This window comes from Bos mutus, chromosome 18 (assembly GCF_027580195.1).
Source record: "Bos mutus isolate GX-2022 chromosome 18, NWIPB_WYAK_1.1, whole genome shotgun sequence".
Lineage (NCBI taxonomy): Eukaryota > Metazoa > Chordata > Mammalia > Artiodactyla > Bovidae > Bos > Bos mutus.
The window spans coordinates 23438867-23453751 of record NC_091634.1 but is presented as its reverse complement, the minus strand read 5'-3'; the positions used below and the strand labels follow the sequence as shown (position 1 = coordinate 23453751).

General features: G+C 40.6%; 2 protein-coding genes across 3 annotated transcripts in view; one reads left to right on the top strand and one right to left on the bottom strand.

Moving 5' to 3' along the window:
• PKD1L3 (polycystin 1 like 3, transient receptor potential channel interacting) overlaps nucleotides 1-170 on the top strand; it is a 78545-nt gene extending 78375 nt beyond the window's left edge. Inside the window, exon 32 of the mRNA XM_070386759.1 lies at nucleotides 54-170. Within this exon, the coding sequence (XP_070242860.1) occupies nucleotides 54-170 (117 nt within the window). The remainder of the gene's footprint in view (nucleotides 1-53) is intronic.
• A 547-nt stretch (nucleotides 171-717) lies between these two features.
• IST1 (IST1 factor associated with ESCRT-III) overlaps nucleotides 718-14885 on the bottom strand; it is a 39684-nt gene continuing 25516 nt past the window's right edge. For both annotated transcript variants that reach the window (XM_070388063.1, XM_070388064.1), the window contains 7 exons: nucleotides 13845-13932; nucleotides 7117-7200; nucleotides 6496-6606; nucleotides 5351-5551; nucleotides 4475-4567; nucleotides 3382-3430; nucleotides 718-2092 (listed from right to left, as the gene is read on the bottom strand). In XM_070388063.1, the coding sequence (XP_070244164.1) occupies nucleotides 1893-2092; nucleotides 3382-3430; nucleotides 4475-4567; nucleotides 5351-5551; nucleotides 6496-6606; nucleotides 7117-7200; nucleotides 13845-13932 (826 nt within the window). In that variant the 3' untranslated portion in view covers nucleotides 718-1892. The remainder of the gene's footprint in view (nucleotides 2093-3381; nucleotides 3431-4474; nucleotides 4568-5350; nucleotides 5552-6495; nucleotides 6607-7116; nucleotides 7201-13844; nucleotides 13933-14885) is intronic.

Genomic DNA, 14885 nt, shown 5'->3' with positions numbered 1-14885 from the left:
AACAACAACTTCAGTTTCCTCACTTTTTTCCTTTTGTCTTCCAGCAGACTGAGAGAGAGGCCACACTGATGGATATGCTGCTGCTGAAGCTGTCAAGTTTGTTAGGGATCCGGCAGCATCAGAGCGCATGTAAGCAAACAGCCCTAACAGCAACAGCCATGGACAAATGAAGGTTTAAAAGGTGAGTTACCTTAATCCTGTTGCCTCCTCACGTGGCTTATTACTTCTGAGTATATTAACACTGATCTTTGCATGGTGTACTTTGGGAAATGTTTATAGTATACTTTGTTAATTTTCCTAGTGAAGAATCAAAAATCCCCTTGGCACTACCAGAAAAGGGTTAACACTACAAGGGTGATGCAGGATGAACCAACTCTGCTGCCCAGCAGCAACTTAGACAGCACTTACCATTCATGTTCCAAAAATACGAGTCACAAGTAAGCTCACTCTAACTTTATAATCAAAGACACAAGCATGAGATCTGGCTCAGGGGAGCGCTGTCACAGAGAAGTAACCATGCCAACTCCCAGATTACTATCTGGGCTTACATACAGAGATCAAAACGGGCTTCTTACTCCCCAACTGTCCATCCACAATATCCAGGGAGCAAAAGTAAGGTCTGGCTTGTACCCAATATTAGTTACTTGCTTAAAATACTCTCCACTAAAAGCTGAATTTTCCCCTCATCATTTTACCCAAACAGTGGAGAAACCAGGGCACAATATTTTTAACTTTATTAGCAGCTACTGAGCCATGAGATACAAATCAACCAAAAACATTAAAGTTGCTTGAATGGAGTATGTACAGATTTACCACACAGAAGCCGAAGTCATATCTTCTGATCCCAGCGCCACCCTTGTGGGGAAAGATGGCCTTAACTAGGGGGCAAAAGGGTTAGTCTCATCCATTGAGGGAAGCAGCAAAACAATTAGAGCCACACAGGCACCAAATATTTATTTGAGATCAGTTTGTAGAGGTTTTCTTGATCATAAAGTCTTCAAATGAAAACAGGAATCCCTCTTCAATAATCTGTAGGCTTTCCAGCTCACTACTCAAGAGACTTGAATATTTCTAATTAAGGCTACTGGAAGCCCACCTTAGCCTTGACTGGTGACTTCTGCTCAGTACATAGCCAAATGCAATCCAACAGAATGCCACGGGGGAAAAACAGGAATTTACACAGTGCTGCCCTCTATTAAAAGGGAAACATAGCACTCAAAATAAAGCAAAGGCCACAGAGGGCTCCCTGAGAATCCAGTAGAACTAAGAGAGGCCTTCAGCTTTCCAAATAAACTTTGTAACTGGATCCAGATGGAACAGTGCCCTGCAGCAAGGAGTAGTGTGCATGTCAATGAGAAGACCCAGCTTCTGAGAACTATTATAATGGCTTCCTGAGCCATTTTTTTCTCTCCCCCATTCATGTTAAGAGTGTGAAAATACACACCTTGGCCTTGAATCTCACTCACCACAAATCCCTCTGTACAGAGGGTTTGTTTCTAAGTCTGGTACCTCAGCACAGAGCTGAGACGCTTCAGGAAGTCCTCTCCACCACCATCCAGCCATCTCTCCCCACAATGATTTCACGTTCTCATTGCCCTGTGGAGGGATGGTGGGACAGGAAGGAGAGAACCGGGGATCACACTGACAGGAAACGGACAAGAAAGGCTGCCAGGAGCCAGCTGCTCCAACCTCATCTTCCCCAGTTGTTAGTCTCTTCGGAGCAATGGAGAACTGGAAAGCAGCAGAGTCTGGTAGAGCAGGAAGAGAGCCCAGAGGGAGAGTGTGCTCAGTGATGGTTAACAGATAAAACAATTTCATGGAGATTCTTTGTTACAAGGAAAAACTGCTCAGTCTCAACTCCCAGAACTTGGACCTTGCCTGGTTTAGGAGGCCTATGTTTTCTTTTTTAGCTCCTCAAATCTCCGGGAAAGATCATCGAAGTCAATGTCCTCTGACGCTGAGGTGTTGGCACCAGCAGATGCAGTTGGGAGTGTGTCTGGCACAGACGGCAGCTCTGGCAGTACAAAGTTGTCGTAGGTCTCTGTGAGCCTTGAAGCAGGCTTTGCAGGAGGCTCTGGCTTGGGCCCAGGACCTAATCAGAGTAAGGAACATAATGTTACACACACCAGAGAAACAGCTCAAAGCCCAGAAGGAAACACTGCTTTAAAAAAAAAAAAAAATTCTAGAAGTCAGCAAAAATTTTCAGGACAATTAACGGCTAGATTTTCTAATTATAGTTGAATATATCTGTTTTATTTTCCTACAGTGAGAAAAAGTTTAAGGGGAAGTCAAAGTGTGGTGCATAGGGCTTAGGCACACAGGATTGATTTAAATGGACTGTTCCCCTTTCACAAAGGTCTGCTCCCGTAATAAGAAAGTCCAAGGAGTGGTACTAGAATTGTACTGGGAAGAGCAAAAAAATGTATAAGGAATGTTAACATCCACACTGTTCAATGTAATGGAATGTGATCTTGTTTCTAATCTTCCATTTTATATTTAACAAGTTAAAGTCATCACCCTCTCTACCTACTGTACGTTTCCATTTCTATCGAAGTTCTAGAAAATAAGAACAGTGCTTGCCTCTGGGAAGGAACACAAGGTAACTTTCTGGGGTGATGGAAATGTTCCCTTTACTAAGGTGGTGGTTACATAATATGTGTGTAGATACACCTAAAAAATGGTAATATACATTTCTATATTTTTTTGTATGTAAATTATACCTCAATAAAACCGTCCCCAATTTTAAAAAGTGTATGTTTCTCTGGGGAGAATGGATACATGTGTATGTATGGCTGGGTCCCTTCACTGTTCACTTGAAACTGTCACAACATTGTTAATTGGCTATACCTCAATATAAAATAAAAGATTTAAAAAAAAAATTTTTTTTAAGTAACCCTCCCCCCCACCAACGAGTTTCTGGAGTGCTGGTAGTATTTTTTCAGTGAATGACTCCATGAACATGCTTGCTTTGTGAAAAATCATTAAGCCATTCACTCATGATATATGGCCTCTTTCCCCCTCTTTAATGCCCAAACTTAAAAACTTTTTTGGTATTTCCAAGCAAAGTGGCAGTTGAAGCAGCAGGAACATAAAGAACTTGAGGGTGATGGACAACCAGAAGGTGACAAAGAATAATGATAACTATTAACAGAAAAAGGTAATTTGGGAGATCCCTTGGAGCCAGGATAGACCTTTTCTTTTTCGAAGTGGGAAATCCTGAGTTCTGTTTGCACCATACTGCATGTGGGGAGACAATGGGGCATGTGGGTAGAATCCCACAAGCATAAAAACAATCTGAGGAAGGAACAGTGATGAGAAAACACAAACAACAAAGGGTTCAGTACTGAGAAAACCTTCAAAGGATTTCTAACTCACACTCACCAACAATCTGTGTAGAAGACACATTCTTATCAGCATTAATGTCATCAACCTGAAACACAAGAGATCATTACCAGAAGAGAAAGCAATGGCCTCACTGGTGAAGGTAATGGTATAGGCCCATGTGTGTGGCAAAAGCTAAGCTGCTCAGCAAAATCAACAAACCTGCTCCAAGAAACTGCCCCTCTGCCCCCCTGTACTCCTTTCCTGATCTCCTTCCCACCAGACAGATACTATGTTGAACTCTTTAACTGCCAACCAAAGGAAAAGAAAATTCTTACATCATTAACATCTCTCTTTAATCTGATACCTTCACCTTCCAGACAGTGAGAAAGCATTCTAAACCACCAAATTCACCTCCAAGAATCAAGTCCTCAAATACTAATATAGATCATCTACTTCCTTCCTAGGAACAGTTGTGGGCAAAGCTTCAATGCGTGCAAAGCCAAAACATAAAAACTCAGGCCCAAGGTAAAAACCAAAGGAAAGGACACTAAGCAAGCTCAGGAACAGGGGAATCTCCCTAGATGAGGAAAGAAGGCTGGCAGGAAAGTCATCTAATTCTGAACCAAAGCTGTGACAACCATGTACAGTTCAAGGCGTTATTAGCATATTACTAATACCAGCCAGTTTTAAGTATAAGACTAAAATTAATGCTATAGGCCAAAATTTACTAAACTTGGTACTTCTGTTTAATACAAATATCTGGCTGTTATTCCTTTATAAGGTGTTGAGAATTTATAAAACTGGTATTGTAATTATATACTACCACCAAGACTGTACCAGGTCAAAATGATTCTCAGTCTAGTTACTATTAAAAAAAAAAATGATAAAGTGCCTCACTAGAACTTTCTAGGGTCTGCAGCTCCTTCCTGATTCCTGGGCTTTTAACTGCAGACAAAGCATTGCCACCAATGATGCTGCCGCCACCACCACGCCCCATTTCCAGGGTAATATTAAAGCAACACAAAAATCCAAAGCATACAGCAATGCCAGTACTAAGAGGTGATCAAAACTTTGCCTTCCCTGTGGCCATTATTTTGCTCTCTTCCTGGGATTCACTCTCCTGCTGCTTATAAAAGGCTCAGGCACTTACAGATTCATACGATGGGGGAGTTGCTGGAATCTGAGGTGGATGAATATTGGGAAAGGCCTGATAAGTTCCCACTGGCAATCCATTGAAATCCGACTGCAAGAGGAGAAAGGCAACATAAGAGACACTGCCCCATCTGCAATTTTTGAAGTATGTATATGGGAAGAGAGGAATAAATACGTGTGTATACAACTGTTTTCTCACTGTGAATATATTCATATTGAATAATATATATTTAAGATAGTTATTTTAATGTGTATTCAAGAGCCCCAAAAGAAAAAAGTGCCTAAAAGGACATGACAACATGTGATCAGGAAGACCTAGATTTTTAAAGACCTGTAGCCAAAAACTATTTATTCATCAAATTACTAATTGTTTTTATGTCCACAAACAGAGATTACTATCACTTTCTTTGGGGAGGTGGGGGGTGCCACACTACATGTGGGATCATAGTTCCCAACCAGGAATTGAACCCACGCCCCTGCAGTGGAAGCATGAGTCTTGACCACTGGACTACCAGGAAAGTCCCCAGACTTTCTTACTAGCAGTGACTTTCATCTTTGTGTTTACAACAGATGTTTTTCTACTTGGTAATAAGTGATGATTATTCAATTTTGGAAAAAGCTACTAGTATACCTACAAGTCCCAGAAAACCTACACCAAGTTTTTTCTAGCACCATCTCTCTAGATTTTCCTGCTTCATTACCTGTAGGTTAACCAAAAGACTTTCTCCAAATCCCAATGCTGTTTTTTTCCACAGTATAATCAATAAACTATACCAAATGTTACCTATAATTCCTGAGTGCGCTCACAGAACCAGCTTGTCATCTATTACATTTTCTAGAGTTTACATCCACAGTTATTTGTATGTATACTTACAGGTCCCTTTGGAAGAGGGTATGAGAAAGGAGTGTTTGGAGATGGCATAGGCATAGGCATAGGCATTGGCACTGTTCCATCAGGTCCACCAACTGGTGCTGTGAAGCCGCCTCCACCTCCTCTTCCAGGACCCCCTTTCTTCACATCATCTGTGAATCCAACATCAATAAGATCTGTCTCTACTCCAGGAGGAGCTTCTGCCTAAGAAAAAGAGAGAAACCCATATCATCAGGCCCTGTCACAGACTAGGTTCCCCAGGAAGCTCTGAGATGGAGACCAGTTTGACCGAAGTTTATTGGAGAGGTCTCTTGGGATAGAGACCTGTGGGATGAAGGAAGCAGGCCTGAGCAAAGTAAGAAGTTGGGCTGCCATGCCTTCACAACAGAGGGCTTGGCTAATTCCCTCAGAGAGTTCTGGAGCTAGGACAGGCCTACAGCACATGTTCCCAACTGGGGCAATGGGGCAGTCTTTAATCCCCTGCAATGACCAGATACAAGCTTCCCCCAGGAAAGACCCTGGGTAAGGAAGCTCTCTTCTAAGAGGGCCACCACTGGAGGGCCACTCAGCTGTGTGAGCCACCAGTTATCAAAGAGATGGGGGAATAAATGCTTCTGTCCTGAAGTGTGTCTGTAACTGGGGCGGGGAGTAGGGGGGAGGGTCATCTGAGCAGCACACCAAAACATCTACTATCCCCCATCAACCGTAACCTCTGAATTACTACTTCCATATTTGCCTTTCACTGTAAGCCTCTTAGGACAGTGGCCTTGTTTATATCTTTTCTGTATTCTCAGCTTTCTGGGGCACATGGTAGGTGCCCGAAAAATGTTTCAAGATCAATTCTGGGTCTTGGGGCTTTTCTTGCTACCCAGTTCCTTGAACTTCACTGAGAAGTAGCAATAATGCCATTTTATATTTGTATCAAAGTCTGTACCTTTTCAAAGTGCTTTTAGTCATTCATCTCTTCTGATCCTTAAACATTCTGTGAGAGAGATGCAGGCTTATTTATTGCTACCCCAAAACCACTAACTGGACAAAGGCTTCAACTCCCACACGCAAACTTGAGTGCAAAGAATATGCTTCTTTTTCAAAGACAGTGATCTAGAGAGACGCATTTTCTTTTGTATTCTAAGGACTCTTAAACTCACCATGACCACAGAGTCGGGCTCATAGGGCACATTGTAGTTCTTGGCAATTTCAATCAGGTATCTCTCCACTAGGATTTTGGGTGGGGCCTCCACACTCAGTTTGTGCATTAGCTGTAAGTGAAAGATCCAGGGTTAACATGCATCTGTATAAACCAGCCTAAGCCTATCCTGTATCACTTTAAAACTTTGTTTCTCTCATTTTACAAGTCAATGGAGAGAAAAGAAGAGTTCCAACCAGTTATTCTTTTCTTCAGTCACAAAGCACAACATGCATGTATGTCTCACACTCTGGTTACTTATGCCCAAAGACTGACACTGTGGCATTCCACGTCTGAATTCACCCATCTTTCTCCCCACCTCACTTCTACCTCCATCAAAAGTAGCACAAAGGACAGGGGACAGAATCAGGAATGACGCAGGATGACAGAGCTTCACAATCAGAGGTGTCGGGCAGGGTTAAGGAATTGACCGACTGCACTGCCAGCCAGCCATCTCTCCATGAAATGTGCAATCTTAAATGAATGCTACATTACAGTGATACCCACTAGAAACACTGCAGGCAGTAAAATAACCTGCTCCCACCCCACCCACTGGTCCATGTTTAACAAGTACATTCATTACCCTATCATTCACAGTTCCAATCTGGTTGGTCCGACATAACTTGCCATATTCCTTGCTATACTTGGCACAGAGTTGATCAGCAACCTACAGAGAAAAAGAACAGTAAATAAAAATGGAAACCACTCCTACAAGAGGCTTCAAGCTTCCTCCAATCAACGGCAAACACACTTCTACTCAGGATTTCCAAAAGACTGGACCTGCAAAGCCTTAAAAGGTACATATTAATTCATTTAGTTATTGTTTATTCATCCATCCACTGAACTGCACAGCAGAGACCAGAAATATCTACTGGAACAGGAGAATTAAATGAAAGTCTTCCCCAAGAGAATGATACCTTTGGCTTCCTTCTCGCCCATGCTCTCAAAAATGCAGCTAGCTAGCTTATACCTTCCATGTAGAAGATAGGAAAATTTCTCTCTGAGGAAAATAACCAACCCACGGAAAGGAAACTAGTTCCTGACAGTCTCGAGGCCCTTGAGAAATGGCTTAAATTATCTAACAATGAATTGGTGCCGGAAGTATCATGCTCCCTGATTTCAAGCTATGCTAAAAAAGCACAGTCATCAAAACACTATGTACTGGCACATGCGCGTGCGCACACACACAAAGAAAACAAAGAGATCAATGGAACAGAATGGAGAGTTCAAGAATGAACCCATAGTTACAAGAGCAATTCATTTACAACAAAGGAGGCAAGAACATGAAAAAGATAGCATTTTCAATAAACGATACTGGGAAAACTGGACTACTCTCTCAACCCATACACAAATGAATTCAAGATGGAGTAAAGACTTAAACATAAGATGTGAAACCATAAAACTTCTAGGAAAAAATATGGCAGTATTTTTTCTGACACTGGTCTTAGTAATATTCTTTTGGGTTATGTCTCAGGCACAAGAAACAAAAGCAACAATATACAAATGATACTATATCCTACTAAAAAGCTTTTGTACAGTGAAAGTAACTATCAACAAAATAAAAAGGCTACATCTACTGGTGGGAGAAGGTATTCACAAACAATGTATCTGATAAGGGGTCATTATCCAAAATACACAAAGAACTCATACAACTCAACACCAAAAAACAATCCAATTAGAAAAGTGGCAGATAGACATTTTTCCAAAAACACCTACAGATGGCCAACAGGCACATGAAAAGATGCTCAAAATCACTAATCAAGGAAATGCAAATCAAAACCACAATGAGATATCCCCTTACACCTGTCAGAAGGGCTATCAAAAAAAAACAACAATTAAGTGTTGGTGGTGATGTGGAGAAAAAGGAACACTCATACACTGTTGGTGGGAATGTAAATTGGTGTGGCCACTATGGAGATCAGTATGGAGATTCCTCAAAAGATTAAAAATAGAACTAATATCTGATCCAATAATTCCAATCCTGGGTACTTATCCAAAGTAAATGAAAACACTAATTAGAAAAGACATATCCACACCTATTCTCAATGCAGAATTATTTACAACAGCCAAGATATGGAATCAAACCAAGTGACCATAAATAGATGAATAAAGATGTGGTATATATATGCAATGGAATATTACTCACCCACTTAAAAAAAAAATGAAATCTTGCAATTTGCAACAACATGGATGGACCTGTAGGGTATTATGCTAAGTGAAATAAGTCAGAGAAATACAATATCATATGATCTTCCTTATATGTGAAATTCTAAAAAACAAATGAACAAACAAAACAGAAACAGTTATAGATAAAGTGGTTACAAGAGGGGAGCAGGAAGAGGAAATAGAGGGATTAAGAGATACAAAGTTCCATTTGCAAAACAAATGAGTCATGAGCAGGAAATGTAGTTTTGAGAATATCAGATCAGATCAGATCAGTCCAGTCGCTCAGTCGTGTCCGACTCTTTGCGACCCCATGAATCACAGCACACCAGGCCTCCCTGTCCATCACCAACTCCCAGAATTCACTGAGACTCATGTCCATCAAGTCAGTGATGCCATCCAGCCATCTCATCCTCTGTTGTTCCCTCTTCCTCCTGCCCCCAATCCCTCCCAGCATCAGAGTCTTTTCCAATGAGTCAACTCTTCGCATGAGGTGGCCAAAGTACTGGAGTTTCAGCTTTAGCATCATTCCTTCCAAAGAAATCCCAGGGCTGATCTCCTTCAGAATGGACTGGTTGGATCTCCTTGCAGTCCAAGGGACTCTCAAGAGTCTTCTCCAACACCACAGTTCAAAAGCATCAATTCTTTGGCGCTTAGCCTTCTTCACAGTCCAACTCTCACATCCATACATGACCACAGGAAAAACCATAGCCTTGACTAGATGAACCTTTGTTGGCAAAGTAATGTCTCTGCTTTTGAATATGCTATCTAGGTTGGTCATAACTTTCCTTCCAAGGAGTAAGCGTCTTTTAATTTCATGGCTGCAGTCACCATCTGTAGTGATTTTGGAGCCCAGAAAAATAAAGTCTGACACTGTTTGCACATCTATTTCCCATGAAGTGGTGGGACCGGATGCCATGATCTTCGTTTTCTGAATGTTGAGCTTTAAGCCAACTTTTTCGCTCTCCAATTTCACTTTCATCAAGAGGCTTTTCAGTTCCTCTTCACTTTCTGCCATAAGGGTGGTGTCATCTGCATATCTGAGGTTATTGATATTTCTCCCGGCAATCTTGATTCCAGCTTGTGTTTCTTCCAGTCCAGCGTTTCTCATGATGTACTCTGCATATAAGTTAAATAAACAGGGTGACAATATACAGCCTTGACGAACTCCTTTTCCTATTTGGAACTAGTCTGTTGTTCCATGTCCAGTTCTAACTGTTGCTTCCTGACCTGCATACAAATTTCTCAAGAGGCAGATCAGGTGGTCTGGTATTCCCATCTCTTTCAGAATTTTCCACAGTTTATTGTGATCCACACAGTCAAAGGCTTTGCATAGTCAATAAAGCAGAAATAGATGTTTTTCTGGAACTCTCTTGCTTTTTCCATGATCCAGAGGATGTTGGCAATTTGATCTCTGGTTCCTCTGCCTTTTCTAAAACCAGCTTGAACATCAGGAAGTTCACGGTTCACATATTGCTGAAGCCTGGCTTGGAGAATGTTGAGCATTACTTTACTAGCGTGTGAGATGAGTGTAATTGTGCAGTAGTTTGAGTATTCTTTGGCATTGCCTTTCTTTGGGATTGGAATGAAAATTGACCTTTTCCAGTCCTGTGGCCACTGCTGAGTTTTCCAAATTTGCTGGCATATTGAGTGCAACACTTTCACAGCATCATCTTTCAGGATTTGGAATAGCTCAACTGGAATTCCATCACCTCCACTAGCTTTGTTCGTAGTGATGCTTTCTAAGGCCCACTTGACTTCACATTTCAGGATGTCTGGCTCTAGGTCAGTGATCACACCATTATGATTATCTGAGTTGTGAAGATCTTTTTTGTACAGTTCTTCTGTGTATTCTTGCCATCTCTTCTTAATATCTTCAATAACTAATCTGTTTGTATGGTGACATATCATAACTGAATTATCATGATCGTTCTGAAATGTATAGAAAAATCACTAAATTGTCTAACAGGAACAACACAGTGCTGTAGGTCAATTACACTTAAAAAAGAAACACACAAACATGCAACAAACTCATAAAAAAAGAGATCAGATTTGTGATTACAGATGAGAAGGGGAAATTGATGAAGGCAGTCAAAAGGTACTACAAACTTTCAGTTGTAAGAAGGCCAACAAATACATGAAAAGATGCTCAACATCACTAATTATTAGAGAAATGCAAATGAAAACTACAGTAAGGTATCACCTTACCATGGTCAGAATAGCCATCATGAAAAAAAAAAAATCCACCAACAATAAATGTTGGAGAGGGTGTGGAGAAAAGGGAACCCTCTTACACTGCTGGTGGCAGCGTAAATTAATACAACTACTTATGGAAAACAATATGGAGGGTCCTTAAAGAACTAAAACAGAATTACCCTTTGACCCAGCAATCCCATTACTGAGCATAAACCCAGAGGAAACCATAATTCAAACAGATACATGTACCCAATGTTCACAGCAGTATATTTACAATAGCCAGGACATGGAAGCAACCTAATTGTCCATGAATTTTGGAATGGATAAAGAAGATGTGGTATACAGATAAAATGGAATACCACTCAGCCATAAAAGGAATGAAGTTGAGTCATTTGCAGAGATATGGATGGACTTAGAGTGTCATACAGATGAAGTCAGTCAGAAAGAGAAAAACAAATATCATATATTAAGCACATATGTAGAATCTAGAAAAATGGTATTGATGATCTTATTTGCAAAGAAGAACAGACACAGAGGTAGAGAACAAATATATGGCCACCAAGGAGGAAAGGGCAGGGGACGGGAGGAACTGAGACACTGGGATTGATACTCTATACAGAACAGATAACTACTGAGAACATACTGTGCAGCACAGGGAGCTCTACTTAATGCACTGTGGTGACCTGAACAGGAAGGAACTCCAAAGGAGGGGGGCGGGGGCAGGATATATGTAGACATATGGCTGACTCATTTTGCCGTATAGTAGAAACAAACAACATTGTAAAGCAACTATACTCCAATAAAAATTAATTTTAAAATGATAAATAAGGACTAGAGATGCAGTGATAAATATAATTAACACTGCTGTATGTTATACATGAAATTGTTGGGAGTAAATTATAAAGAGTTCACGTTACAAAACTTTTTTTCTATTTCTTTAATTTTGTATCTAGGCTTCAACAGTACATGAACTGAGAACTTTCAGATATATAAGCTGAATTTAGAAAAGGCAGAGGAACCAGAAATCAAACTTTCAACATCTGCTGGATCACAGAAAAAGCAAGAGAATTCCAGAAAAACATCTACTTCTGCTTCATTGACTATATCCAAGCTTTTGACTGTGTGGATCACAACAAACCAGAAAATTCATAAAGAGATGGGAATATCAGACCATCTTACCTGCCTCCTGAGAAACCCATATGCAGGTCAATAAGCCCCATTAGAGCTAAACACGGAACAATGAACTGGTTCAAAATTGGGAAAGGAGTATGTCAAGGGTGTATACTGTCACCCTGCTTGTTTAACTGATATGCAGTGAAATAAGCATATCATGTATTATGCATATCATGCGAAATGCCCAAATGGATGAGATGCTTGATCCTTGGAAGAAAAGCTATGACAAACCTAGACAGCGTATTAAAAAGCAGAGACATCACTTTGCTGACAAAGGTCTGTACAGTCAAAGCTATGGTTTTTCCAGTAGTCATGTACAGATGTGACAGCTGGACCATAAAGAAGGCTGAGCACCAAAGAACTGATGCTTTTGAACTGTGGTCCTGCAGAAGACTCTTCAGTCCCTAGGGCAGTAAGGAGATCAAACCAGTCAATTGTAAAGGAAATCAGTCCTGAGTATTCATTGGAAAGACTGATGCTGAAGCTTAAGCTCCAATACTTTGGCCACCTGATGCAAAGAACTGACTCACTGGAAAAGACCCCAGTGCTGGGAATGACTGAAGGCAGAAGAAGCGGGTGACAGAGGATGAGATGGTTGGATGGCATCACCGATTCAATAGACGTGAGTTTCAGCAAACTCCAGGAGATACTGAAGGACAGGGAAGCCTGGTGTGCTGCAGTCCACTGGGTCACAGAGTCAGACATGACTAGCGTCTAAACAACAATATGAGATGATGGATGTTTACCAAAATTATTGTGATAATCATTTCATGACATAAGTCAAATCATTATGCTGTACATCTTAAATTTATACAGTTGCTGTATTGTCAATTATATCCCATTAAAACTGGAAGGAAAAAAAAAGAAGACAAAAAAATTGGCATCTGGCATTAAGACCCACCTAAGCACACAAGAGGTTCCAATCCATTTTCAGTACCTCAGTCTTTAATAAACAGCCAAACCTTTCAGAAAAGCCTCTACTATAAAAACAGTTTAAATCTAAGAAACAGAAGTAAACAAACATTAGAGAAACAAGAAAAGTTTATGAAAGACTATAATATTCCTAGAGTTAGAAGACAGTGAAGCCATGAAACAACAATAACAAAAAAAAATAGACTATTTAAAAAATAGATATTCAGAGACTTAAAAAGACTCTTAAATATACAGAGGACAAGGAAATTTTATAAGATAGGTGGGAGATAAGACTGAGACAATATCCAAGTGAATAACTGGCAAAGACGTAGAAAATAGGTGAAAATGACTGAATTTGTACCTGAGCAGTCAGTACCATATCCATGTTGTGGCAGGTAATTTTTCAGTTAATGTCTGTCTCTTCCGCCAGACTCTAAGCTACAAGAGTAAGGCTGGTGTCACAGTTTACTCACCACTGCACTCTCAGTAGCCATGTAATGCACAACATTGACTCAATAAATATTTCTGGAACAAATGAATGAAACAAAACATCTGTTCCCTTAATATTACTGCAACTTTACTGACTTACAGTTGTTTAAAAACATACTTAAATGACATTACAATAAAAGTAATTTAAGAAAAAACATAGGTTATATGTAACTTTGCCTTTTAGAAAAACTACTGAAGTTTGGAAAACACTGTGCTATTCTATGAACAGTTCCATTCTATGAACCATTTCACAAAGCCTTTTTCAAAGGCAGCATGAGAAGGGTACAAAATAACCTGGCCAAGTAAGCAGAAGTGACATATATAAACCAACGTAACAACAGGAAAAACTACTGCATCACTGAAACTGGTTGTACTCACAATTTTCAGCTCTGCCACTTCTGACTGGAGTCGAGGAGCAGCCCAAATCAATGTAGACACAGATTCAGCCAGACCAGAATCTAACTCCCTAATTAAGGTGGGGGGGGGAGGGGGAAATCAGTAAAATTTAATATTCTTTCAAACAAACAAAACCCCATCTGTATCACATACTTGATAACCTCCTCTAAGGCGATCTCACAAATCTCACTGAAAGTGAAAAGTGAAAGTGAAGTTGCTCAGTTGTGTCCGACTCATTGCGACCCCATGGATCGTAGCCTACCAGGCTTCTCCATCCATGGGATTTTCCAGGCAAGAATACTGGAGTGGGTTGCCATTGCCTTCTCCAGATCTTCCCAACCCAGGGATTAAACCCGGGTCTCCTGCATTGTAGGCAGAATCTTTACCGTATGAACCACAAATCTCACTGGATCCTCACAATAACTCTAGGCTTATAGACATTTCTGTCATCCAATTTTGGGGGAAAATCTCAAACCAAGAAACCAGCACATGGTCACAAAGTCAGCAAATGGTTGAGCCAAGGCTCAAATTCAGGCCTCTTGATTTCAGATTCCACATTTTCAACAGTTGTCTACACTGAGATCAGGCCTTCAAGTGAGCAGGAGGAAAAACATCATTGGGTACATGAAGTGGTAGTCCCTGAGTGCTAGCTCCCCACACACAGGAAGAGGCCAGTAACACTCCTTTCTCAAATTCCAGAGGTGATTTGATTTAATCTTCAAATCAAAATACCTTACTTCATTATAGTTCTACAAAATGAAAAAGATCTAGAGGTCTACTAAATAACACTGTGCCTACAGTTAAATAGTACTGTACTGAGTGCTTAAAAATGTTTAAGAACTGACTTCCCTGGTGGTCCAGTGGTTGAGAATCTACCTGCCAATGCAGGGGATACAGGTTTGATCTCTGGTCCTGGAATATTTCACAAGCCACGGAGCAACCAAGCCCGTGTGCCACAACTACTAAGCACACGAGCTCTCGAGGCCATGCTCGAGAAGCCCCCACAAAGAGAAACCGGAGCAC